Raw genomic sequence first — 27,849 nt, 5'->3', positions numbered from 1 at the left:
TGGGTGGGTTTGGGTTCATTGGTGAAGAAAGTCACACGTTCCCATCATCTGCTCCTCCCCCTGGGGACCGGGTGGGGGTGGCGGGAGGCCGTCGCCGCGGCGGACCCTGGCCGACCTCCAGCCCCGCCGCCGCCGCCGCCGCCGCCGCCGCCCGCGGAGCAGGCGTCCCGGGGCTCGGCGCAGCGGGGTGCCCACGAAGGCGGCCCCCCTGAGCGCGTCTGCGCGCGGGCAGCGGCCGTCTCCAACCTGCTTTTTCTCCTGCCTGCAGCGCCACGGCGAGCCAGAGTGGAGGGAAGAGGGAGTCTGTCTGCAAAGTGCTGCTCCCTGGTGCTCAGAGGCGGCTGCTCCAGCTCCAACTCTCATTCATTTCGCCGGTTAACATGAGAGATCATGGCCGCCTTCGGGCTTCTCAGCTATGAGCAGAGACCGCTGAAGCGCCCGCGGCTCGGGCCGCCCGACGTCTACCCGCAGGACCCTAAGCAGAAGGAGGTAAGGGCGCCGGCGGCCTCCGCGGTTGTGCGGCGCTCCGCAGCGCTGACCCGGGGCCAAGCTGGCCCGGCGGGCGTCCGCGGCGCTGCGGGGGAAGGGCTGGGGAGGGGATCGGAGGCGGGGCTCGGGTTAGGGTATCGGGGACCCTGAGCTACTGAGACCGGGAGCCTGCCAACCCCCGCGCTCCGCTGGGCGGTCGCTCTGCGGGGGGCTGGGTCGCTTCCCGGTTGTCGGGCCTTGCACTGCGCCGCTGGGCGCTTTACCGCTTCTACCTCGCTAGCATCTTCCTGTTCGCTTTCCTCCGTTTTTGCTTGTTTTATTGTTTTTTACTCCGTCGCTTCGATAAATCCTCGTAAACTTTTTGACAAATGCTGGAATGCAGTACATCGGACTCTGTGGTCTTGCGTTTTGCGCCAGCGGTATAGGCACGGATGGGGGAGGGACCCTTATCACATCCTCCACTTTGGAATGGAAGTCGTTTTTAGCGAGGTGATCATATATTTGGCTCGGTGAATGTACCTCTGTATCTCTCCCCTTTAAAAAAAAATAAGAAAACCATATTGAAGAGAAACACCGAATTTTGCTTCTAGAGAGGCAAATTGGCTTTCCCGGAGGCTGTTTTGTATGTGTAAAAGCAGGCAAGTTATCTTAGAAAGGAGTAGCTTCCAGATTACTTATTTTCTTTGAATGAAATTAAATGGAGAAACCTTGGCTGTTGCACATACAGTAGCTTCAGTGGTTATTGTAAGCTATGTAGGTATGTGTCAGGAGTTAACAAGTAATTACGTAACAACTCTCCAGCCATAATAATGATCGCCCTTGGCTATACAATTTGCCCAGAGACTTGCCTATCTTTTCTTTTTTGGTTCACCTGCTCCCCAGCTGTCCTTTTAGACTTTGCCAGCTACAGCCCACCCATCTTCTCTTTTCTATAGTTAAGCATGAAACTGCCATGTATTCTAGTCTTCCCGTGAGCCTGGAAAGTCTACTAAAAGTTTTCATGTCCCCTGATTTCACAAGAGGACTTTGCAAGTCTTTCAGGCTTCTATTTTGATAAATGTATCCGTCTCTTTAGTAGAGGCCCAGCCCAGACTGGCTAATAATGTGTCTGAGAAATCATCACGAGCAATTCCTTTTGGCCTTATCCCACTGAGTTTGAGGGTCAGGGAAGTCGATTGAAGATGGCTGGGAAGTTTACAGGTGGGCAGCATGTGCTTATGCAGCTCCTAAGGTCTGGAAAGAAAAGAGACTCTAAAGACCAAGTGTAAAGAAAGTTGATTTTAAAAGTTTTGGTAGGGATAGGGACATTCGTTTCTTAACTTTTCTCACCTTATAATTAGTGCCTCACTAGATCTTTCTGGAGAGTGACGTAGCTTCGGGTTGGTGCCTTGGATTAGCATGTGGGCTTGTTTAGCATTTATTTTTACATATGACGGTCACTTGAGGATTTGGATCCTGGAAAGAATAATTTTGGACATTGGGTCACTTTCTAGAAATCTAAAACTGGAAGAAGTGTGTGTAGAGGGTACTTTTTTCCTCCTTTGATTTGAGGAAATAGGGCGATTGAAGCTCAGAAGCACTTGATTTATCTGAAGTGTGTGGTGAATAAGCACACGTTGGGTTATCAGCGCAGCACTCATTCAGACCTGCACTGTGTGCTGGGTGACTTGTGCTGCTGCTGCTGCTCAGGATTCACTTTTCCCCAGGCGACCGATATTCGATCTCTCTTGAGGAGAGAGTTATATGTGGCTGTAGTCAAATTTGGGTACAATATGAAACAGGTGCTCGGCTGTTTTTTTGGTTGGTGGCGAGCAGATTCCTAAGCTTCAGTTATTTATGTATTATACTACTCCCTCAAACTTCCACCCTGTCCTTGTACAACCAGTAATTTTATCCTTTTATTAACTGTAGATAAACTGTATTGTGTTTTCTGGACAGTCTTGATTTTTTTGCAGTTTACTGCAATATGAATATGATTGTATAAGACATCACACCCCCACATATATGCTATTATATGCAAACACAAGATATATAATTACACATATTTGAAGGAGACCAAATCTATACCATTATCCATCAGAGAGCTGTGGTGATTTGTTTGAGAAAGGTCACACTGATCTACCCAAGCTGATCTTGAACTCAAGATCTTGCTTCCATTTCTAAAGTCCTGAGATCCTAGACCTGTACCACCACATTGAAATAAAGTATTGATTTAATGGAGGAAGTGCAGGCTTCCGGTTTGACCGTGGTGAGTTTGAATTATGGTTGAGCATCTTAGTGGTTGGCAAATTTGGATCACATCTCTCTTGTTAACTAGTTTAGTTGTGCTCGTCAGGAAAAACTAGGTAAAACTATAATTTTCCTCATTTTTGGGTAAGAAAATCCCTATTCTTCACTGAACCAAAGTTGCATCATTGCTATCGATGAAGTTTTTATTGATAAGAAGTGGTAAGAGTGTTCTGGAAATAGGGTCCCAGGCTACTGAGTGGAATCCTTTGTGAGGACTCTGTGGAGACAGAATGAAAAGAAAATCCGTTAACCTGCTTCATCAGTTGATCGAATTCATTCACGAGCTTGCAGTGCCCTGGTCTCCCTTTAGACTTTATTAAATGTGGTGGTAGAGTACTTTGTCATCTGCACACAGACTGCCCTCCCCTTTAAAAATGGGGAATCAGAAAAGCAGGGGTCTTTCTCGAGTCTTCTTCCTCTACAGCTTATCTCCTTACCCATAGTATGTACTCACCGGTGTGTCTTGCCTGGGGCGCCTCTGGGATAGTTTGGATTTCTAACGCATCTGATGCTGCTCCTGGTTTTCACCACCTTGATGAGCTTCTTTTCTGGCTTTAGGCTGACTTTTCTCCTTCTTGGAACTCTTGTCTACCTGGATACCTGCCTGCCTTTTCTCCTCCAAACTCAACATTTCATCCTGTTCTCATATAGCTGTGATCTAGCAGGTGGGGCCTGGAGCCATTCTGTTTGCCTGAATCTTGGCTGATTTGTCCACACACCCTGTTTTCTCCCTGTAAACCATCTTTTTCCCTTTTAGAGTTGGACGAGACTGCTACTTTCTTGCAAGGTAACGGTTGGATAGAATGTATGCGAGGAACTTCAATTAGAGTTGGTCATAGATTCAGCCTGCAACTATTTCCTGTCAAAAATTACTGTCAGGAGCCGGGCGTGGTGGCGCACGCCTTTAATCCCAGCATTCGGGAGGCAGAGGCAGGCAGATTTCTGAGTTCGAGGCCAGCCTGGTCTACAGAGTGAGTTCCAGGACAGCCAGGGCTACACAGAGAAATCCTGACTCGAAAAACCAAAAATAAACAAAAAAACAAAAAAAAACAAAAAATTACTGTCAGGTCTGTCTGTCATCATGTTGGTCTCAGCTCAGGACCTTCTCAGGCCTTTGAGGTGTGTTTATTGCTTGCAGTTATTTGTTTTTTATCTGGCCATTTCCTACCAGTGGGACAGTGTGTGGAGGACAGCAAAGAGGCCTATGTTTGCTGTCATTGACATGTCTGGCCCTGAGTGAGGTTCCTGGAATGCCAAGGGCACAGATATTTCTTGTAATATATTATTGAAAGAGTCAAGCAAGTGAAAGAGCGAACATGGCATCAGAGGTGTTGGGAAAGCTTAGCTAGGTGAATGCCCGGAGTGTCCTTGTTTTCTGCCATGAAGGCTCAGGACTGTGAAGGTGGAATGAGATCCCAGGGGGAAGGAGGGGTTGTTTCCCCTTGACCTTGTGGCCTGGACAGTTGAATAGTAAATACACCCAGGAAATCAAATTGATAAGAAAAATGGATTGGGGCAGTAGTGAGCTTTCTAGGTATAGAGCAGGGTCTAGGGGGGATTGTGTGATGTGTAGAGCAGGGCTGCTCAAGCGAGGGGCAGCTCCACTTTGCAGAGTTGGCATGCTTTGTGCACACAGCCTTCCAGCTTCTTCTGAGTAGTGTTGAGTCACCTGAAACGTTTAGACCAAATCTATGAGTGTAAGCTGCTGGTGGTTGATGTTTTAGTCTGTGTAAGGCTCTGGGTTCAGATACCCAAAAACTGTCCCTCCAAACCCCCACAAAACAAACAAACAAACTGGAGTTGGGGAGGAACCCAGGTTATTGGATCTCAGATTCTTCAGGTTTGAGGCGTGGCCTCAGAATTTGCATTTCTAACCAGGTGGATGGTAATCTGACACTGCTGGTCCAGAGCCTGCTTTGAGAGCTTCAGGCATTCTACACTGCAGGGCGGCATCCTCTTAGGGAATTTCACTTAAGGATCTTTTTATGGACTGAAGCTGCAGGAGTTTAAGTTATCAGTGCAGGCAATCATAGTTTGGTGGAGGCTTTCCTCAGAAGTTCCACCTTGCTGGGCAGTGGTGGCACATGCCTTTAATCCCAGCACTTGGGAGGCAGAGGCAGAGGCAGAGGCAGGCAGATTTCTAAATTCAAGGCCATCTTGATCTACAGAGTGAGTTCCAGGACAGCCAAGGCTACACAGAGAAAACCTGTCTCAAACAAACAAACAAACAAACAAACAACAACAACAACAACAACAGAATTTCCATCCATTCTTAGTCATATCTAAGAGCCTGTCAGGAAAGCCCAGTCCGTCCCCACCAGCTTTCTGTTATGCTTACAACAGTATGCAGACTCTTCAGGGCCTCACCATCCTGGCCCTAGCTCACCTCCATGGTTGCTCCCTGCTGCCACAGGCCTGCCTCTGAGTGGTGGCTCTACCATCTACTGCTTCTTTGATTCACAGTCTTCACCTGTGAGGTGTGGTTTGTATTTAAACCAGTTGCTGTGTGCAGAGCATAGAGAGACATGGCACATGGTCCTGCCACACATACACGACACTCAACACAGGTCAGCTTCAAGTCGCTGATGTCTTGGTAAAGGATCCAGGTTCCTTCTGTTGTACTGATGACAGTATCCACAAGAGCTGCCTTGGAAGTCTGGTCTTACTCACAACTTCTAGCTGTGTACCCTTCTGGCTTCTGGCTGTACAGTGGGCCACGGCTGTTCTCTTCTCTTCCAACAGGCCTTGGCTCTTTATCAGGTTCCAGTCCGTTGCTGTAGTGGCGTTTATTGTTCTTCTGTTCTTAGCTAGGAGAATGTCCCAAAGGAGGAACCTTTCTTGCAGCTGATCTTCAGCTTCTTACCCTGTATTAATAGCCTTTTCAGTGTCTGAAGCTCAGCTTTCAGGGTGCGGCATCTCCTCGCAGGCCCACCAACCACACTGAGTGTAAGCTACGTGAGGGCAAGGGCCTATTGCTGGTGATCACATGACTGCCTTGTGCCTGTGGTTAGACAAGGCTCTAATTGAAAAAGAAATAAACGAAATTGAGAGACCCGGGGGAGGAGCAGTGGTGGAGGAATGGGGAAGATGACATTGAGTTCTTAGGGAAGACCGGACAAATTGGCCAGTTGCCTGGAGGAGGAAGACAGAGGCGAGGAAGACATTTGGTTCTGGAATGTTCCTTTCCTGGGAGCAATTTGTTGGCCTGGGGGAGGTGAGGTGCCGCTTCAGACTACCTTAAAATCCCAATATTCAGGGAAGTGTGTGGACCTGCCTCTAGGTGACTCAGGTTAGAATCTGGGTAGAAAGCTCTGTTTCCGTTCTTATTCTGGCTGCCTTAAGAAAAGTTGCCAGGTGGGTGGTCAGGGGGTTGTATTCAAAAGGCAGAGGTCTTGCCTGGTATGCCCAAGACCCTCCCCAGTCACCAGTTACTGTTGGTAAAAGATCTGGACAGAGAGGAGAAATCCAACTAGCTGTCATTTCAGGGAGTCGCAGTACTTAACCTCCACCGTAGACCTGCCTAGTCAGAACTAGTGGGAGGAAACTCAGGAAGTTCTAAGTAACCTTTCTAGGTGCTTTCTCAGCACACTGAATTTGAGAACCAGTGTTTTAGCTTGTCTGCTCACCTGCAGAGCATCTTGGGCTCTGTCATGGTCCTACCCCATGCTCAATACTTACCTCGGGTCTCAGTCTTTCCTTATTTGAAGATTGGGTACTAAGCTCTGAGAGTGCCCATTTACCTACTCTCCCCTTGAAACTGATCTAACACCCCTAGGCCTGTTTCCTGCCAGCTGTAAAGCATTTGTAGCGGAGTAGAATTCCATGCCTGGGTCTGGAAATACCAGAGGCTATTTCCCATGGACTCTCTTGGCTAACCTGAGGCAAAGGAGAGGTGAGCTAGCTTTGTGCCACAAAACCCTGCTTTAACTTAGCAGTGCTGTGATTTGACCTGGCACTGGGTTCTCAGCTGGACTTTAGGGACTTAGGTAAGGCTGTCTGTGGGGGTGGCAGCCACTGTCCTTTTAGCCTGATGGATGCTTCCCCACAGGTTGACACTTGAGATGGAGTTCGATCCTTCAGGAAGGTGGAGAACCACAGAGTGAGGGTCTGGTCTTTGGGTAGGTGAGAATGGAGTCTGGAGACTCAACTCATGAAGGTCTCCTGCTCTTTGTTCTCAGGCTTTTCTCCTAGAGAGGTTCTGAGCTTCCTCCGGCAGCCAGCCACTACTGTGGTGGAGTAGGCAGTGTGAACATGAGAGAAGTGGCTAAAGCTTCAAGTTTCTGCTCAGCTAGGGAAAGCTGCCTTGGCTCAGCATGGAGAAGAGAAAGGAATTTGCTCAGTCTTGAAGGCTTGGAGATCCAGCATAGAGGGTTGCTTCTTTCTACTTTAAGGGGGGTTCTTTCTGCTTTATAGACTGATGAAAGGCATTTCACAGATGCACAAGATCAAGAGTGGGATGCCCTACGTTTGAAACCCACCCATTTCCAGACCCCTGACATAGCAGATGGTGAGGTGTGGGGCTGGGGCATAGCTAGGTGACTGACCTACTCATTTATCAAAGGACCCACTTCTGAGCTTTCAAGCATCAGGGCAATATGAATCTTGGGCAATACTTTTAAGCCATACCACCGGGGCAATAGCCCTGGATTAGCAATTTTAATTTCTTCTTTTTGCTAATAATCTGCATTTCAAGGTGTACTGTTAGCCTTATTAGTGTTTTTGTCCTGGGAGAAAGAAACCTAAAATATAATTAAATAATTTTGATTGCCCTTAAAAAATGGGCTTTCAGTATTATTGTTCCTCTTTTCTTTTCTTTTATCCTTTTTCTTCTAAATGGTTTGAAGTTCCTACTCAAAACTCCTGGGCTCCTGAGAACATCCTAAGTCCGCCTTCCTAGTAGCTGTGATTTCCAGTGTGCAAGGCCATACTGATGATCGCTGTTATCTGACAGCTCAGAGTTCCATATTCTGTGTACCTGGGCTTTTCTGAAAGATGACTTTTCCCATTACCCTCCCTTTCCTGTGCTTCAAGTGTCTTCCAGTCTTCATGCTCAAGAGAAGCCCCTCCTGGGTTTAGTTAATTAGCTTCCTAAAAATGAAGTCGTTTATGGTATCTCCCACTTGGGAGAGGAACCTTAACATACCGAAGAAGATGGCAGGACCCTGCCTAGCCTTGTCCACAGCCTGGTCACAAAATTCGTGTTCACTGTTCATTATTTTTTTCCTATGAGAGATGTTTGCTCTCCCAGCCCTTCCCTGCCCCCAGGTAGAGAGGTGTGAGATGAAAAAGAGATTTCACCCATTACCTTCTAAGGCCTGTTTGAATACACATGGTTCTTTCTATCAGCTTTTGTTGTATCGTCCCTAGGAGAGAGCTGGCAGCACTTACAGGACTCCCTTCACAGAGGTACTTGTGGACTCCTGAGTCTGACAGGAGCAGCAGCCTGGAGGTCAGGCTCCCCTTTCGAGAGCGTTCCGGCTCTGCCATCTGTACCTTGTGATATCCAGAGTGGTTTAGTATGAAGGAGCATGTAAACTTTTTAAATCGAATGTGAGGTCTAATTCAGTGGCATGTTGGAGCCAGCTTGTACCAGCTGCCATGAAAATTCAGGAAGGTTTGTGAGCCGATGTCAGGTTCATCACTTGAAAACATCCATAATGGGGGTATAGTACTTACACCAAAGATGTAGGCAAGTGCTGACCACTAGGCTTGCCTTTCTTTTGTTTTTAAATGAAGGCTGATTGTCAGACTTTCTAGAAGGCCGACACTTCTCTGCTTTTCCTTTCTTGCCTCCCATTTAAATAGCAAAAAAGCAAAACAAAACAAAACAAAACAAAAACCCCAAAAAACCAAAAAAACCAAAAACCAAACCCAGGTCTTCATTCTCCATGTCATTTTTCAGCTTTGAGTAAGCACACACACCTTCGCTCTAGATAGAAATCTACCACAGGACTGCTGCTGGAGACTTTTCCTCTCTGAGAAATAGACAGGTGAAGGGGAAAGCCCTTTCCTTATGCCCTGAAAAAGCCACCATTTCCCCCTTTTTGCAAGGGTAGTAAGAGGAGCTGTAGTTGGAGGGGCTGCAGCCATCTTGTAAGCCTTGAAAGCGCTGGCACACCATGTTGGTGAGTAGCCCCTGAGATCTGTGAGCTGATGAGCTGACCTGGGGGTATTGATGTTCCTTGTAGTTCTTGTTAAAGTAAACCATAGAAGTCCACTCTCTTTAAGTCATTATTGGAGCCAGGTACTAAATACTTGGAGAATGTCACTGTGGGTTCTCCACTCTCAGAGAATCACGCTCCCCCTCTTTTTGTGGTTAACGTATCAGAATTCTTATTTTCTGGCTCAGACTGGGGTATGGGCAAGAGACAGGACACCAGATGAGGTCCCTCAGGACCAAGGTCTCTTGGAAGCCAAGAGAAGCTAAGCAGTGGTCTCCTTTACTTCTACTTTGGGCAGGAGAAGTTTTTGTTTCTTTTTTTTTTACTTAAAATATTTTTGATTAATTTATTTATTCTGTTTACATCATGCTCACTGTCCCCACTCCCAGTCACCCCTTCCCACAATCCTTCCCCCCATCTGCCCTCCCCTTCTCCTCTGAGAGGGTAGAGACCCCCCTCCTTGGTATCCCCCACACCCTGTGGACAGGAGGGGTTTTGATGGAAGAGGGAAGAGCCTTGTTCTCAGCCTTGGAGAAGGATGGTCTATAGGTTTGCACCATGGGTGGCAGCCACGCCTTTAGTGGGTAGAGGTGGATTGTACCGAGCTTCTCCAAGACAAAGGGACGCTCAGCTCCCATGGAGTGACTTGCCACAGGAGATTCATGCTGGCACTTGTGTCCCCTGATTTGTCTTTACAGTATTGGACTTCCATGTAGAGAGCATCCAGGTTTGTTTGTTTGTTTGTTTTTTTTTAATCTAAGTATTCCTAAGTCACCCCAACAGTGAGAATCTCTTTGCTTTCAAGGGCACCCTCTGCTTTGGTGACAGTGGGACCTTTTCAGCTCAGCATTCTGTTGCCTCCTCTTGCTAGATATCCCATGGCTTTGTCTAAAGCTCATGCAGGCTTAACCTTGTGTTTGTGGGAGAAAGGCTCCTGGTCCCATCTCTACCTCTGGGGATAACTGTAGCTCTGGCTGGGGCATTTTTGGCTCTTTGTTTACTGGGACTAATTACTCACCAGTTGTGAGGGATTTTTTTTTGTTGTAGTTTTTTGTTTGTTTGTTTGTTTTGTTTTGATTTTTGTCTCTTTGTTTCAGTTTTATGCATTTGGGCTCTTCTGTGTCAGCTTCGTTGATGACAGGGTCACCTGGTCAGTTGGACATACCTGAAAGTGGGTCCCCCTTAGTTGAAGAATGCAATGGCCCTGAGGAAGAGACACTTTCCACTGCTGGGTTTTATTGTCCATGTCATAAGGGGAATGTTGTGTGTGTGTGTGCCAAACTGATTCAGCCATTCAGCCGGTATCATGGAGCACTCTTCAGGCTCTTTGCCAACTTGGGCTTCATGAGGACAGGACCCAAATCTGATTTCCTGCTACATCCCCAGCTCACACCTAGGATTTAGAACTTTTGCTTTTGTTTTTAAGTGAATGGACACAGTCATAAATAGCGGTAGGAACATTAGATCCAGAGCCCTGGAGCATTCAACCATCAGCCGATTTTCAGCCAGGGTGCTTTGTCTTTATTTTCCCCTGGGACACTGGCGGTATCTGGTGACACTAGGTTGTCACATCTGAGTATGTGTGTGTGTTGCTGCTTAGTGGCATCTAGTGGGTACAAGCCAGGGGAACTACTGATGTGCTCTGGGTCACCATACAGCCACACACCCTAGACCTTTCTGGATTCATCTAGCTCTGGAGTGGAGAAATGGGGATTGCCGTGGGATCAATAGGACGTGACCCATTCTTTGATAGAACCTGATGAAGCAGGATTAGAATCTGGAGCTTATGTAGGAGTAGGTGGCGCTGAGGATGCAGAGTGAACTTGCAGAGGGAGGGACTGGCTTGGGCTAAGGCTCTCTGTGAGTAGCAGCATCTGGCTCTGGGGCCTAGACTTACTGCTTTGTGCAGGTGTGGAGAGGAAAGTGGGCTCAAGTCCTGGGTGCCCTGTGGTGGTGTTTGGATATGAGATTTAAGATGACAAAGGCCAAAGTAGCTCTTAGAGTCACACTGAGGCCCCTGGGTGACTCCTTTGTTACTTGTGGGTACTATAAGAAGCACTACAAAGTGTTGGGGTGGGGAGGTGGCCTTAAAGCAGCAGGAATTCATTTCCCATAGTTCTATTGGGGAGTCTGAAATCAGGGTGCCAGAGACCCTTGGAAGGTCTAGGGAAGAAAGAATTCTTTGAATTCCCAGGACTCACCTCTTCTTTTTCCTCTCCTCTCCTCCCCTCCCCCCTCCCTCCCTGTCCTCTCCCCCTCCCCCTCCCCCTCCTCTCTCCCCTCCCCTCCTCTCTCCCCTCCCCTCCTCTCTCCCCTCCCCTCCCCTCCCTTCCCCCTCCCCTCCTTTCCCCCCTCCCCTCCCCTCCCCTCCCCTCCCCTCCCCTCCCCTCCCCTCCCCTCCCCTCCCCTCCCCTCCCCTCCCCCCTTCCTCTCCCCTCCCCTCCCCTCTCCCCTTTCCCCTCCCCTTTCCCCTCCCCTTCCCCCTCCCCTCCCCCTCCCCCTCCCCCTCCCCCTCTCCTCTCCTCTCCTCTTCTTTTTTCTTATCTCTTCTTTCTTTACAAGTAGTGTCTTCTTCCATTTACCACACAGTCTCCTTTTGCCTCTTCTGCTCAGGGCTTCTTCATGGACTACACTTGTCACTGGATTTTGTGCCTATCTCGATAATTGAGGATGATCTCATATATAGTTAGGTCCATGATAAAGTCTCATTCACAGACTCTGAGATTCCACACAGATGTTTTTTGTTCTTTGTGTGTTGGGAAGCAGAACAGGGTATTCTTCAACAGTAACTCACATAGCAGATTTAGCAGAGTTGATGTGAGCCTAGAGAGATGGCGTGAAAATCCACAGAATTTACAGTAGCCTGTCTACCCTGAGAAATGCAACTTGGGGCTAGAAATGTTTCCAGTGCTCCTTAGTTTAAGCCAGAGCTTCCTGAACGTGTTTTTGGGATCTCTTTACAATCTTAAGCATTGAAGATCCCTTACAAAGTTGGTTTCTACTGGTTAGTTGTATTTCTTAATATTTACAAAAATTTTGGAAATCAACAGAAAAATTTGAAAAATAGATTTTATATTTGCTCATTTAAATATAATAATAGGCTAATTTTAATTATTTTTGGTATGTGTATGATGTTGGCAGTCAAACCGCTCTCCAAGCTGAACAAGATTTCCATGATTTACCTGTATACTTTCAGGCTTATTTTATTTTATTTTTAATGAGAAACAGCTCTTCTCAAATAAAAAGAATTGATGAAAAAGGGGGTGTTTTACATTTTTGCAAATCTCTTGACTATGTGGGTTTTCCTAACTGGTTTGCATTCATTCTGTCATTTTGAGTGAAGGATATGAAGACAGTCTGCCTTCTCACAGGGCAGGAGCTGGGAAGTTCTTTAGAGCCCAGAGGTCTCTGACCTGGATAAACACTGACTGAGGCTGTTGGTAGATAGATTGATGCTGATCCCCAAACCAGTGTGCCTCAGAGAAAGAGAGTTTTAGTTTTTCCCTGAGGGCAGAGAAATGTAGTAAGAGGAGAGGAGATTATAAGGTTTGTGTGTGTGTGTGTTTTCAATTCCAGAAATCTCTGAAAAATTCTCAAAATTGAAATTTATATTAGTGGAAGCTGAAAATTTGTAGATTTAGGAGTAAATAAGACATGCCTATGATGACATATGTTGCCTGCTGGCTCTGAGAAAGAGAATTCTGTGGAGCTGGACTCCCCTGTGCTGAGTGGCCCAAGAGGCCCGTTAAAATCCTGAGGGGACCTTTACTTTCCTAGACCTGTTGTGTGACTTTTGTCTTCGGGACCTTTGCTCCTGTATCCTCTGCTGCCTGCCTGTCTTATTCCCTCAGCCTCTAGCACAGTGTGCACTTGCTTATTACCTTTGCGTCTGTTGGCCCCAGCCACTGGAAGTCCTGTACGAGGGGCCTTATAAGAGCTGGTATGTCATAAAGAAGTGATCATAATTGTTGACTGGATCTGGAAATGGGGCAACAGTCATTATCAGCAGATTGTATTAGAAATCTGCCAAGTCCCAACCTGGTACATGGTATGGCAGTGCCAGGATGTGGAAGAAATAGTTCCTGCTTTGGAGAACGTGGGGATGGAGCATACCTCATTTGTGCACAGGATACCCGAGTCATTAAGAGGTACTGATGGCAATAAACCAGCAATGACTTGTTCCATTTGTAAGCAAGTACCAGTGATGGCTTGTTCCTTTTATAAGCATTCAGAGATGATGGGTTCCTGAGCTGGATGGAGAAGGCCTGGGAAGAAATTCTGAGCACAGACCTAGGAATTCTTCCTTCCTTCCTTTCTGATTTTTAGATTTACTATTTTTTTTATAAAATTTTTATTTGTGTGCATATGCGTGTTTTGTCTGCATGTATGCCTGTGTTCTGTATGCATGTGGAGGCCAGAAGAGGGCATTGGGTGCCCTACAACTGGACTTGCAGACAGTGTTTAGCTACCATATGGGTAGTGAGAATTGGAGCTGGGTCTTTGGAAGAGCAGCTGATGCTCTTAACCACTGAGCCATCTCTCCAGACCCTTCTTAGACCATCTCATGTAGCCCAGGTTGGCCCTCTAATTCCCAGTCTTTCTGACTTTACCTCTGATATTACTGATGTATCCTATTTGCCTGGGACTTAAAAAAATATTCTGTGTTTACTTTTTGGCCTGGGACTAGAGGCTCCTGCTCTCAGCCTCTTGAGTGCTAGGATCCCGTGTGTAGAATTGCTTATTTTTTTCTTAGGTGAGAATATTATGAATACATGAACTTGTGTTTTAGGACAGGAAATAGGAAGTGACAAAACCTGGTAGAGGAAGGCAGATGAGCCCAGACAAGGCTAGAGAGGCAGAGATGGAGCATTTCAGAGGAGGGGTGGTTTTGGTTGCCTCTTACGAAAGCTGAAGAGATGTGACTTCCATGGGACTCCCCCGAGACATTTCCAGAGTCACTTTGGTCACGCCAGGGTTTTCCTTAGCAAGAATAGCTTTTCCCAGACAGCCACATGTAGTGTCTTCCTCTCCACGCTGCCTTGTGAACAGAGTCCCGAATCGGTAGCTTTCCTCTCATGTCAGTCGTGGAGTGATCCATTGAGGTGATTGACAGGACTGTTACAGAACACACTGGCAAGAGTGACGTGTTAACAGTACCACACGTATCTGAAGTGTTGTTGGGATCTTCTGTGTTAAAGTGCTGCTTCTCTTAAAGGTGGGGAGGCCCTGTGAAACACTAGGTCTAAGGAGATGCCAGACCTTCCTCTCCTCAGCCACAAGGAAAGACAGTGCGGACATGGCTCAGATTTAATAGACCTACTACACAGTGCTGCCTACTGTGTAGTAGACACTGTGGAGAAATATTTCTCGAGTCAGTTGTTTTTATTTTAGATGTTTTAAATGAAGTGCCAACTGACTGTTTTGAAGATTCTTTGTGAATTGGAGATACTATTTAAGTTCCTAGTACTATTGGAAATTTTCTTAGAGATTGTTAAATAAACAAACCTTGTGAGATATTATGCGCTTGTTTTCTCAGTACTTGCTGAATGCAGCCCACTGTGCTGGGTGATATGGGGGGAGGGTGTAGGAAGGAAATAGGAGCCTGCTGTCCATCGCCCTGAGAAGAAGAGTGCTCATCAGAGAGCTGTGGTGAGGGATTAGATTGTTGTAGAATTAAATTTTAATTCTGATATAAATATGTGATAAAAACAGGTTGCCAGAGAAGTGAAGTGCTGCTTGCACATAGTGGCAGTGCCACCTTGCTGTGTCACCTCATGGTCCTTGTGTGCATGTTGTCTGTTGAGGACCAGGACTGGTAACAGCCTGCCTTTGGAGGAGTACTACCACCTGCAAGTCTGTGTCCAGTTCACGAACCCATTTAAAACAGTTTCTAAAATGACAGATAATTCCTTTTAATGTTATGATCAAGGACTAATATATAATTCAGTAGTATGTAAAGTGCCAGTTTCATTATAGTCGACAGTATTTACTGGGCTGGTTTTACTGAGTGCTTTGTGTAGCTGGGTATACACCAGTCTCTGACATCTCTGAGATGACTGGAGCTAGCTGTTTATAAACGAAGAAACGGAGGCACAAGAAGCACTGGCCTCTCCGGTGCCATGTTCAACATTAGGCTGGAACTGGACTTTGGAGCCTGTGCTGTGATTGGCTTCCTATGGAGAGATGCTAAAGGTGCTGCATGAGTTCAGCAGTGAGAGACCGGATGCTCGGAGACACTGCAGGTTGCTGGGATGGCACGGAGGGGCAGGCTGGCAGGCAGGGTGGGCTCTTCAAATCAGGCTTGGTGGAGCTGGGCTATTGCTGGGTGGGCCTGGCAGCTTGCTTGTGGGGGATGGCAGGGGATGGCAGGGGATGGCAGGGGATGGCAGGGGATGGTGGTAAGTGTACATGATTCTCTGTCAAATTGTCTCACTAGTTCATCCCTAATAAATCCAGTGTCAGGGAGAGAGTGGAGCCCAGGAAGTTGTGAGGAAGGTGACTTCAGGAGCCAAAACACAAAGTAAAAGTGAACCTAAATAGGACTGGAGAAGAAGTGGCAGCTGGTGGTTATAATTGGGGGAAAAAAAAAAAAAGAAAAGAAAAGAAAGAAAAAGAAAAGAGGGGGTGTGGACAGCGTTCAGATTTCTTGAGACACTGTTAAGCTAGCGTCACAGTCCTGTTACTTGAAGTCCCCAGAGTAAGGCATTTGTGCTAGATTGGTAGTGACATATTAGGAATTCAAATTAGCAGTTAGTTCGTTGTTGAATTGAAATGAGAAGTCAGACCTTCCCACCTGCCCCCAAGAATTCTAGCTGACTTTAGCCAGTCCCCTGGTTAAAACGTCTTAGTACGGAAAGGGTCCACAGAGCTTTCCGTTTCTGCTAGTCCCCTCTTTAGCTGTTACTGGCCTTGTTGTGGGATGCTTTGGTGGCAATTAATAGCTAGAACTGCCTGGCAGGTTTGTGAATTAAGCAAGGCTGAGAATGTGGGAGTGCGCAAGCCTCCTGAAAATGGAACGGGTGGAGAGGTGAAGAGGCACCGATGGAGGTCATCTGTTCACACTGGTGCTTTTCATGTGTTTTATGCTGGCTAGGGGAAATTTGTCTTCCTTGACTCCAGATTGCAGTTGGTAGCTCTGTTTGCAAACAGCTAACCTCAGATGAACGAACACCACCACGGCCACTAAGAGAAACCACTCTGCCCTCCCACAGCATGGCTTCCCACAGCAGTGCATTGAGCTTGGGATAGGGGTGTACTTAAGGCTGGGGAGAGAAGAACCAAAAAGAGCCACACTGAGGCAGGGATACCAGTTGACTGGAGGATTAACATCCGTGAACATAGGCTCAGGCTGGAATTTGTTGTCTCTACCTTCAGGTCACCTTACAGATGGCCACAGTAAAGGCTGAGTCAAAATGGGATCGGAAGGAAGAATTTACACTGGAAAGTTTGCAAGGGAGAGTCATCTGGGGTTGGTTGTGGCTCTTCCTATCAGTGGAGGAGCTAAAGAGAAAGCCATCTTCTGTGACTAAATCTGGGTAGGGTAAACTAGCAGATACTTAGTTCCCTTTCCTGCCTTATGCATATGCAGATCTAAAAGTTCAAGTACGTTTCTCCTGCAGTTTCCCTGGAATCTTTCTGAGAAGCCACATCCAGGTGTTTGAGATCAGTGGGTGACAAGCATTTGAATGGGGTTTGAGTATGAATTAATGGGATACAATTATTTAAATGAGTGAAATAAATGCTAAGTGTACTGTATTTCGATATAATTGGAATCAAAGGCTCTCCTACTTTAAATGCCAGCCTCCCTTGGCCACTGGGGTTGGAGTGAGGGCCGTTGTGGAGAGGAATTGGCACTCGGAGTACGTGTTTGGTACTCATCTGCGGAGGACATTTCCGTTGAATCCTTTTTAAGAGTTTCTAGGCACTAGGTCATGTGCATGGCTGGTCTTGTGTGTGCTGGCCATATAAAGATGGTCATGGATGTGATACTTGGGGTGATTTTGTGTTAAAAACAGGCAACATATACCAGTTACTGCTCTGTCTGTGTCACACTGGGAATGTAACGTGGGCAGCGTGGCCGCCATCTCACAGAAGACGAGTAGGGAGCCAGGATGCTGGGGTAGGTTCGTTGGAAGCACTGCTTGCTTCAGAGGTCTTACTGTCTCTAAGGACCTGATTCTGTCAACAACAGTGCTAGCCAAAGATGCAGCTCCTTCCTGTCACCAGTAGTAGACCGGAGAGTTGTGTTTTAAGGTTTAAACCATGATACTCCCTAAATCTTCGCTTCTCCCCAGTACTCAGCCTCAGTTTCTCAATATGTAAAAACAGTTCTCAGCATGCCTACGATAGTTACTAGTTATATGAGGCATGTGTGTACTGCCTAGATATCGGGAGAGAGGTTATCACTGTTACCACCATTAAAAGACACTTACTATTTCCTTTTTTTTTTTTTTTTTTTTTTTTTGGTTTTCTGAGATAGGGTTTCTCTGTTTAGCCTTGGTTGTCCTGGAACTCGTTCTGTAGTTCTCAAGACTGGCCTTGGCTCAGAGATCTGCCTGTTCTGCCTCCCGAGTGCCAGAATCAAAGGTTTGTGCCACCACTGCCCAGCTGAGAAAAGATATTTTCTTCTGCTTTTGGTAGGCATAGGTATGAAGGTAGCTCTTTCTGTTTTGTGCTAGGATTACCCTTTGATTTTTTTTTTTTTAATCTCAGGTCTGATAGTTATTGGTTGTCAGGCTGCAGGTATGGATAGGATGGGAGGTGAATATTAATAGCAATGTAGATGATGGCAGACAGACAAAGACAACCTTTTTGGTGTGACTTTGATGCAAATGTGGCCCTGGTGTTAGAGATGATAAGGCCAAGGGAGAGGAAAGATTTCTTTTCACAGGAGTCCTGCCTCTTCTTGAGTCCTCCCTCTTAAGGAGGCTGGTATTAATGTTTTCACCATCACGTGTAACCGTGGCTGATCTCCTTTTAATAACTTCCCAGATGGTTCCGGGGTGATGCGTCAAGCAAGGAGTGCAGATAGAAATTGGTCCCTACTGCAAAACCGCAGTCTCAGCTGCTATAGACTGAGTAATGGCTTCCCCACTGCCATTACTAGTGATTTGGGGCTAGTGCTGTCCTGCAGGATGGCAGAAGTCCTTTTTTTATACTTATATTCCTTGGGTTGTTGGAAGAAAGCACCATAGCTTAGACATCTTAAAACACTGGGAGTTGTTTTCTTTTAGGTTAGAAGTTTGGAACCAAGGCATCAGCAAGGCTGCGGTCAGTCAGCGTCTCAGGCAGGGTCTTTCCTTGTGTTCTGTAGCTTCTGTTAGTCCAGGCCTTCTTGGCGTGTAGCCAGAAAGCTCCCACTCTTCATTTTACTGTGTTTCCCTCTGTTTGTACCTCCTTTTTATCAGGATTCTAACCTACTAGACCCAGATCCACACACTCAGTATGACCCCATTTGACTTGCTTGCTTCTACAAAGATACTAGTTCAAACGATGTCATCTGCACACTTATTAGAGACAAGGACTTTGAGATCCCCTCCCCCTCTGGACCCAGTTCTACACTGGACAGTGTGTGCAGTCTCTCCCTATCTTTTGAGTGTCCGGGCTGATTCGGCACTGCGTTCAGTGGTGTTGTCTTGTACACAGAGTCAGGAGGTCATTTCTTTCCTGAGCTTGTTTCTTTTCTGTTGTCCTTCCTGGTGTTGGTGAAATACACCCCACAAGCACACGTTTTCAACTTCCCTCTACCCTGTGACCCTGTTTCCTGATTTTACCCTTCTTTCTCCAAACTTTTTTAGAAGCCTTCTGTGAACTTGCTGTCTCTTCTGCTCCTTCCAGTGTGTGGCTCTGGGACCTTCAGAATTCAGTTTCCAGAGGTGTGCACATCCCGGAAGCACTCGGCAGTGTTGCTCTCTCCTGCTCCAAGCATTCCCTGTGCGTCTTAGTTAACATCGGCTTTCCTCCTTTTCCTGGAACGGCTGGGCAGTCTCAGTGCCCTTCTCCCTTCTCTCTCCAACTCTTAGACTACTGGTGGGTTTCCCGAGAGGCCCATCTTAGACCCTTGTCCTTTCTAGTTTCCTCTCTTCCTGTGTATCCCTAGGTTTAGTTGCAACCTGTAAGCAGACACTAACTTAGAACACTCTGGCCTCTGGATTGCTGTTTCCACATGCCTTTGTTATTTTCCATCTTATTCTGACCAGTTGTTCTCACTGCAGACCTGTGGCTGCTACCTCCTTGCTTAGAACCTTTAGTGTGTTTACATTAAAGACAGAATTCCCTCTGTGGCCCACCACACCCTGTGTATTCTACCTGTTTTTAGGGTTCCAGGATCAGCTTCTAGCTACAGCTTTGCTCCTGTTCCCTAAGTGACAGTATTCTTCCATCTTCCCAGCTCCATAGACATCAATCATATTTCCCCTCTGTATTCTTTTGTTTCATGTACCTCATCTGTGCTTGCTACTCTTCCTATGAATGGGACCTTTTTTCTTGACATGCCTCTTTTTATTGTGTGGGTAATTCTCCTTGTCTTGAAGTTTATTTAATGTTAACTTGAGCATTCTTATGTTTATTGTTTAGACTGTATGCATCTGCTGTGTCCATTTACTAGCAATTTATTTGTCTTTAAAGTATACAATTTTAAAGTACAGCATATAGTTGGGCTTTTCTTTTCTTCTCCTTTGGGTCCACATGATAATACCTCAGCTCAGGCATGCCACAACTGTTTAGTTAGCATTTGCTGTGATTACTGCGGACTTGAGTCTGTTGTTCCCTTTCCTCTTTCCTGGATTACTAGACACGTTTAAATTTACTTGATGAGATGTTGGTTATACATTTGTTTGCCTGTGTGGTTGCTTTATGAATTACATAGTATCCTGGAGCTCCTTCATACTCTCTATTGTGTTAATGTGGTGTCTCTTCATGAAAGAGGTCAGAACTTGGGCATTGCAAGGACTTTCTTAGAGAAGGGTAACTCCTTCACAATCAGAGCTCATCTCAGAGGTCCTTTACGCCCACTCCTGGCTTCCCAGACTGAGTTGAACCCTTCTTTGTTCTCTGAGCAGACAGCACGTTTCTTTGGGGTATATACCGAAACTTCCATTTGCCTACGGTGGATCCTCTAGTCTTTAGTTCAGTGCTATATTTATAATTACTTGTTGATTGAATGGAGCAGGAGCCTCAATTATAGCTTGTGAAATTCAAAAGACTTCACAATACTGTAAAGGGTGGAGCAGTGGAAATGGCATGATGCAGGCATATAGGTTCAAATGCATAAAGTTGTCAAGTAGATTAAATGCAAGTTAAAATATTAAAAAATAGGGCAATTAATAATGGATCAGGCACTGTGCTAAACTCTGCAACATTTTATCTTATGTGACTTTAGCCTTGTAAGTTATTCTTGTTTCCTTTGAAACAAAGAGATGAGCTATAGAGAGGTCTGTTAATTGGTCCTAATACTATTTTTTGAGCTCTGCCTTCTCATGCAGATTTATAAGATTCTAGCATACAGAGTACCAGCCAGACTGGGCCATTGGTCTTCATTGAGGCTTTCCAGTTTCAGTCATAGGGAAGTGTTTTGATTTGTGCCCAAGTCTGGTAGAAAAAAGGTCTCCAGCATTATTTATGATCTACATAGAATTATGCTATATCCTTCTTTAGTAGGTTCCTCAGAGGGTAGAAAAGGGAAAGCCCTCTGGATAAGGCCATGCAGATGAGGAAGCTATTTCAGGAAGACTCAGTACAGCTAGGAGGTAGGCAGGACAGAAGCAAGATGAGTGACAGGCAGTAGCTGGACCTTACATTGCTTAGAGTACTTCAAAGGAAGGAGTGTGAGACGGATTCTAATTAATGGTGAAGTATGAGAGTGAAAGATTCTTCCTTAATGCTTGAGGTCACTTGTACTGTTAACTTTGTGCATTTCCCAATGACTTTAAACTCTGACCACGATGGGATTTATCAGTCCGTCTCTGGGTATGAACCCTCATGCCATCATGGATATTAGCTTTTTCTAACGGGTTAGCAGATTACCTCTGGGGCCTGAGAGAATGCTTTTTGGAGAGAGAGATTCAGACCAGGAAAAGTAATTGTGAAACGGTTTACAAAGCTTTGTTTTGGTAAGATATGGGCTAGCCAGTCTTCCCGAGGGAATAGTTTTCTGCTGTTCTGTTGTCTTGATCCCCTCTGGAGATTTGGTGCCAGTTCCTTAAGTGGTCCCTAAGTTTGTTAGAGGACTAGGTGGTCAAGACCATCGGGAGTGTCCACATGGCTCTGTGTATTAGATGGTGAGTTCAGAAAAGGATAAGAGTGGGTGTGTGCATGTGCACATGTGTTTGTGTGCTATTTATTGATCTGCAGTTCACATGGTCTTTGGAAAATGTGCTAAGCTGGGCCTCTTTGTTTTGATTCTCGGGTGAGAAGGAGCTTAAGTAGTTTTCAGATTGGCGTCAAAATATGATCATTTCTCCAAAGGAATCTTTTCTACTAAAAAACAAAACAAAACTGTGTGTGTGTGTGTGTGTGTGTGTGTGTGTGTCCTGTGCCACACATGTGGAAGCCAAAGGGTAGCTCTTGGGAGTTGTTTCTCTCCTGCTGCCTTGTGGGTCCTGGGGATCAAGCTCAGGGAGTTTAGGTCTGGACCTAAGTGCTTCTCCTAGCTGAGCTATCACTGGCCTTGATGAAATAATTGTATTGAACGGAAAAGATTGCTTTTAAAGTGATCCAGAAAAATAGTAACTTCAGGGTAAATATGTGCGATTTTATGGCTGCATTAGGAGTCCCTAACGTCTGACTTTTCTGTCTATATAGAATATATTTTGTAAGTGTGCAAAGGAGTGTAAACACTAGCTTTCTTTGTTAATGTGGGATTCTCTAGGCTTTTGTTTTTGCTTTTGTTTTCGTCTTTCTTCCCTCCCCCCCACCCCCAAATTTGCTTTAAGGCTTCTGCATTTTCCTTTTTGATACAAGATCTCAGCATGTAGATCAGGCTGAGACTCAGGTTGCTCTTGCCCTTGTCTCTGAAATGCTGGGGTTGTACTTGCCACAGAAGACTTGGATTTTAGTTGAAGCCAGTGGGAAGGAGTGCAGGAGTCCCCCTTTCTCCATATTCTGGCTACTTTTGGAATAATTTTGTTACCTACCCATAAAAGTTTCCTATATGAGCAAAGTGGTATGGTTAAAGCTCTCTTAGCCTGGAAGGTAATGGCTGTGATCTTTCTCCCTGTCTTTGCAAGGAAAATCATTGTAACAGTTGATGGTTGGTATTCATCTATTTAGGAAAGTCTTTGAAGAGGCTCAAGGCTCACAGGGAGGTAGCTATTTGTGTCCCTTTACAGATAGCTCTGGCTTGGCAGTGTAGACGCATTCCGTTCCAAAATTTGGACTCTCTTCTAATTATACCTAATTAATCTTGGCAAAGCTTGTGTTACAGCCATAGAAGCTCCTTGTCTGAATGCATGTAACACATACCTCCTTTTGTCCAAACCCTTAAAGCTGCCGGATGCTCCCACTGCCCTCACCTGGGTTCTCAGGTCAGAGTGGATGACTTTCCTTTAAAGGGGGCGTCAGTGGGTGCAGCGTTGGAGTTTGAGAAATGTTATCAGCAGTCGTAAAACACTCGAGTGTGAGTCTTGTTCTTAGCTCCTTGTTTGGATTTTTGCCATCTGTGTGTGTTCGTTTCAGGTACTTCAGAAAATAGACCTTCTCTGCACATTTTGCTTGCGATGCTCTTGGCTTCTACTTGTTTCTGTAGTAACCCTACTTGAGGTGGCTATATTCAGAGGGGGCGGGGTCTGAGAGAGTGGTGTCAGGTGAGAGTAGAAAGTAAAGAAGACTGTAAAAACCAACTAATCTCAAGCCTAGTATTTCTTCTTGAGCTTTACGTCGCAACCCTTGTGAGTAAAAAATATGCTGCAGTTCAGCGTTTCTCTCAACGCTTCAGTGGCAAATCGCAAGCAAATGCACACTGAGTTTTCCCTACTCTCCTTGTGACGACAGTTGTAGCCCTGCTGTTTTAGACACTAAGACTACAGAAACTTGTATTAATTGCTTCTTCAGGTTGATCAAAAATTTTCCTGACTTAAAATATGAATTATACTTTTGCCTTAAAATTTTAAATAGTTAATTTGAAAATAGATGATCAGTTTGAGATGTCTTTGGATAGGGCTGGCAATCTGTCTTCTGTGTGGATCACTCCACACCACAGCTGAGAGGAAGACTTGAGTCTCACAGAACTATGATCCCTGTATTGGAATCTTTTGAAAGTGGCCAAAAATGCTCATAAAAGCATGCACAGTGTATTTGTGTGGCATGTCCTAGCAGACTGAGGTCCTTATTCGAGGTGACCATTTTTGACTGACCACAGCAGGTCTTGGAACATTTTTTTCTGTTTCTCGTTTGGAGCAATTGTCTGCCATTCTTTCTTTTGTGCTGTGGTGACCATCAGCCCAGTTCACTGAGACTCTCTCTTGCCTCATTCCCTCCAGCTGCTTTTTGTCCATTCAGTATTTTCAAGCTCTGATTTAATCTATAACAGTGATAGCCTGAGCAGAGCAATGATGGTATTTTTTTGTTTTTAATTTCTAAAATCCGAGGCTATTAGCCAGGCGTGGTGGAGCAGGCCTTAGTTTCAGCACTGTCTCAGAAGGCAGAGGCAGGAGGATCTCTTTGAGTTTGAGGCCAGTCTGGTCTACAGAGTGAATTCCAAGACAGGCAGGGCTATGCAGAAAAACCCTGTCTTGGAAAACTAAAATAAACACAAACAAAATAATAATAATAATAACTAATAATAGTAATATTATTTTTATTCCAGGCCTTTTTTTTTTTTTTTGGTGTGTTGTAACTTTGGAAAAGTGTTGTCACATCTATTCAGGAGGTCATGTTAAGGACTGTAGGAGTAGCATTGTATTTTTAGACCACATTTTCATGGGACATTTGTCCTTGGTGTCATGGAAGTGTTGCTTTGTAGTGTAGGAGCATCCCAAGGATAGTATTTCAGTGCTGGCTTGGCCCAGAGGGTGCACTAGCATAGCACGTGCCACTTTTCTTACCTGTGGAATGGATTTGATGATATAGCCGCTGAGTTGGTAAAGATTAAGTGAACCAGAATATGTAAAACCAGTGACTCCCCAGTTGTAGGTTGTGGTGAGGTATGCTTACTACCACAAAGTTTATTGCTAGAAACCTTCACTTCTGTCTTCAGCTCACTATGGGTTGAGTAAGTCAGTCTTGGGTAAGTTGTGTAGAGCAGACTTTTTGAATATGAATAGTCCTGTGGGCTAGGGAGATTGCTTAGCAGGCCACATCACTGGCTGTTCTCCCACAGGACCTAGGTTGGATTCCCAGCACCTACCTCGCAGCTCACAGCCATCTGTATCCCCTATTATGATGCCTTCTGGCCTCTGCAGACACCTCATGCATGTGGTGCACAGCCAGTCATGCAGGCAAAACACTCATGCACGTACAAATAATTAAATATTAAAAAAAACATGAAGCAAGGAATGAGAGTCAAACTATGAGCTTCTCAGAACAATTCCACTAGAAACATTTTCCGATCTTGGGTTGTGAGATGCTCGGTTGGCCAAGGGGCTCGCTGTCAAGCCTTATGACCAGACAGAGTTCAATCTCCAGCACCTACGTGCGAGAAGGATGAAAGCAATTCCCACAAAAAGTTAAACAACAACAACAACTCTACAATCTCTTGTTTGTGTGTGTGATGGAAGGAGCTGTTGGCTTTTTCCCTTTTTCCAAGTTATAAATTAGGAGTTAATAGAACTCACAGAGAGATTAAAAGAGTGGGTCATTTGCAGTGGTCACTTTTCTTCCTGCTGTGACCAAATGCCTCACAAGAGGTAATTTTAGGGGAGGGAGGCTTTTAGCCTTAGGTTGAGGTAATAACAGTCCATCATGGCCAGGAACTCATGACCCCATGAGCTTAAAGCAGTTGGCTATAAGGTGCCCACACTCGGAGCAGAAGTGAGAGCTGGTGTCAGTTTTCTCTGTCCTTGCTTAAGTCCAGGGCTCCATCCCCTGGGATGGTGCCACCACAGTCAGGGTGAGTCCTCCCTGATCAGTGAAACCTCTCTAAGGACCCTGTACTAGACAGACCCAGAGGTGTGTTTCCATGGTGATTTTAATCCTTCCAAGATGGTAGTCAAGATTGACTCTGGAGATAACCTCTGTGCTGTGCAGATCTACCACATTATCTTGATCTTTCACGCATGCACTGGTTTTTTTAAATAGGGTTCTGCCTTCTTGGTTATTGTCCTCTGAACTGCTTTCTCTTACAGACCACAGTGAACGTGGTTATTACTCAGGCTGCAGTGCCTGGATTAACTTCAAGTGTTTCTGTTCTCTGCTTAATCAGTCTGTTCTCTTGAACAGGATGAACTTACAGCTGTGAATGTAAAGCAGGGATTCAACAACCAGCCGGCCTTCACTGGAGATGAACATGGCTCAGCCAGAAACATTGTAATCAACCCATCCAAGGTAATGCCTATTGTTTTCTGTGGCTCCTGAAAGGTGTGTTTGTGATTTCCTTGACATAGATCTCTGTAGCTCCTGAAAAGGCGTTTTTTTTTTTTGTGATCCCCTTGACATAGATCTTGCTATGTTTGCAAACCATGAAGCACACACGGTGTTGGGTGTCAGGCATTTCATTCTGAGACCACTCCAGTGTCCCTTTCCACTGTCTATTTATTTTTTTATGGCTTTTGTGGCTGCCATTATAGAAGAGACTGGTCCAGTTTTACACTACTGCCACAGCCCAGATTTAGTTTATTTTCCTACCACAGTTCAGGTTCACTGCTTTTGCTAAGAATATACTGATCACATTATGTCGGGAGGAATGCAAAGCCATTTTGCCCAATTGTTGATTATACTGAGTTGTCATTCAGTCATTGTGACACCCACTGTCTTCCTACATTAAAAAATAGCAACCTCTTTTTCTTGGTAATCTCTAATTACTACTATTGTTTTTTTTTTTAAAGCAAACTCAGGATTACCAGATCTCCTCACAGTGATATTTTAAAATCCTATAAATTTCTTATTCTTCAATTTGATGTTTTTCTTCACTCTGCTTTCCTTCCCCATTCTTTATTTCTTTTGACATAGTCTCTCCAGGTATCCCTGCCTGGCCTGGCCCTACCAGAGTGGCCTTGGATTTGCAGGAACCTTCTTGTTCCTGTCTTCTGTGTGCCCACACGACAGGCATGCCTAGCTCACTGATGAGTCTTGCTGAATGGTTTATTGTGCTGGGAGCTGACATGTTTTCCTGCTTATTGTTCCTCATACATGTGTTGGCACTTTCTTCTTCTTCTTCTTCTTCTTCTTCTTCTTCTTCTTCTTCTTCTTCTTCTTCTTCTTCTTCTTCTTCTTCTTCTTCTTCTCCTTCTCTCCTTCTCTCCTTTTCTCCTTTTTTCCTCCTTCTCCTCCTCCTCTTCCTCCTCCTCCTCCTCTTCTTTTTTCTTCTGTGTCATTGTGGATTACTTCAGTATTACTCATAGGATCCTGGGTGGTAATTAAATTAAATTAATTAATTAATTAATTTTTAATTGCCTTCATTTTTCTTTTGGCTGCATGGGCAGTCACTATTTGGTTGGTAAGGGCTGTTTAAACCCCGGTGAAGCATTCCCACTACTCCTCCTGCTGTACACCATCTTCCAGGCTCATCGTGCTCTCTCTGTGTCTGCCACTGGGGTGCAAGGCATGCTGAGCAGTTCTGGAGTATCATTAGTGCTAGGTCTTTTCAGTGGATAGAGAGGACAAACGCTTCTCTCTAGCTCACCTTTCTCTCTACCTGCTGGTGGTTAGCATTTCCAGCGGCACCTCACATAATATTTCCTTATCTTTTCCTGTTTGGTCTTTGTGTCTTCCTTCTCCTGAAGGGAGACCTGCTCTCTGCAACATCACCAGAGTTTGCTGTGTGTTAAGGCACACGTAAACTGTTTCTCAGTAAACTCTTTCAGTGCCACCACAACAACCAAGTTTCTGTGTAAGATTTACAGTTTTTCTACAATTCCTTCGTCCCTCATCAACTTTTATTAAAAATGTATCATCAGAGTTGGAGGGAAAGGGCTTGAGAGGGAGCTGAAGGAAGGAAAGGGAGGAAGAAGGGATTAATTATATGTTAATTAAAAATGTAGAAAGATTATAGTCTGACTATTATGTTTAGAAGTTTATTGAATTCAAAATATCTTTTCCATGGATCAATTATACATACATACATACACACACACACACACACACACACACCACACACACACACACACATACACACCATACACACACACACACACACACACACACAAAATTCTTGCTCATTTTCTTTTAGTGATTGATTTAAAATTCCTTTTACATTATTCTTCTTTGATATTAAAACCATCACAAATAAAAGTAAGAAATAAAAAAAAGCAAGTCAATATCTATACTTCCTTTCTCTCACAAAAACACACACATGATTGACTGTTTGCTAAATCAGTGGAAATAATATTGATTTATATGTAATGCTATTGACCAGATACAGCGATAGTTTTAAATTTGCCTTTTTACAATTTTTATACACTTCATGTTACAACTACAATTCTGTATTTGTGATTAACAAGTAGTTGTATATATGTAATTCAGTAGACATACTGTTTGCCAGTTAGCCACATTTTAGTGCATAGATCTTGGGCAGTGTATAACATTTACATCACTGTAACTATCTCCCCACGGCCTGCCCCCCAGAACACTTTCATCTTTGTCAAGTGATCTATTGCCCATGTCCTGCATGGCTTGGTCCTGGACGCTTGAATGGATCAATTTGGGAACGAAGAAACAATACACATTGAAGAAATGACAGGGACGCGTACAGAAAAGCTGGGATCAGGTGGACTGTGCTGGCTTTGTTGGAGGGCATCTCCCACAACCTGGAAATTCT

At 45.1% G+C, this 27,849-nt stretch overlaps 1 protein-coding gene across 10 annotated transcripts in view; it reads left to right on the top strand.

The window, feature by feature from the left end:
* Positions 1–280: 280 nt before the first annotated feature.
* The window catches only part of Med12l (mediator complex subunit 12L), a 311,786-nt gene continuing 284,217 nt past the window's right edge, over positions 281–27,849 (top strand). For all 10 annotated transcript variants that reach the window (XR_015046737.1, XM_085835872.1, XM_085835870.1 and 7 more), the window contains exons 1-2: positions 281–489; positions 25,314–25,418. Coding sequence is in view for 9 of the 10 variants with exons in the window: in XM_085835872.1 (XP_085691998.1) it covers positions 391–489; positions 25,314–25,418 (204 nt within the window). In the remaining variant the exon portion in view is untranslated. The remainder of the gene's footprint in view (positions 490–25,313; positions 25,419–27,849) is intronic.

The sequence above is a fragment of the Mus caroli genome, unplaced genomic scaffold (genome assembly GCF_978045245.1).
Source record: "Mus caroli unplaced genomic scaffold, Mus_caroli_1 scaffold_3, whole genome shotgun sequence".
Classification (NCBI taxonomy): domain Eukaryota; kingdom Metazoa; phylum Chordata; class Mammalia; order Rodentia; family Muridae; genus Mus; species Mus caroli.
Note: the sequence above shows the minus strand (reverse complement) of the source record. Positions and strands in the feature narration are given on the sequence as shown.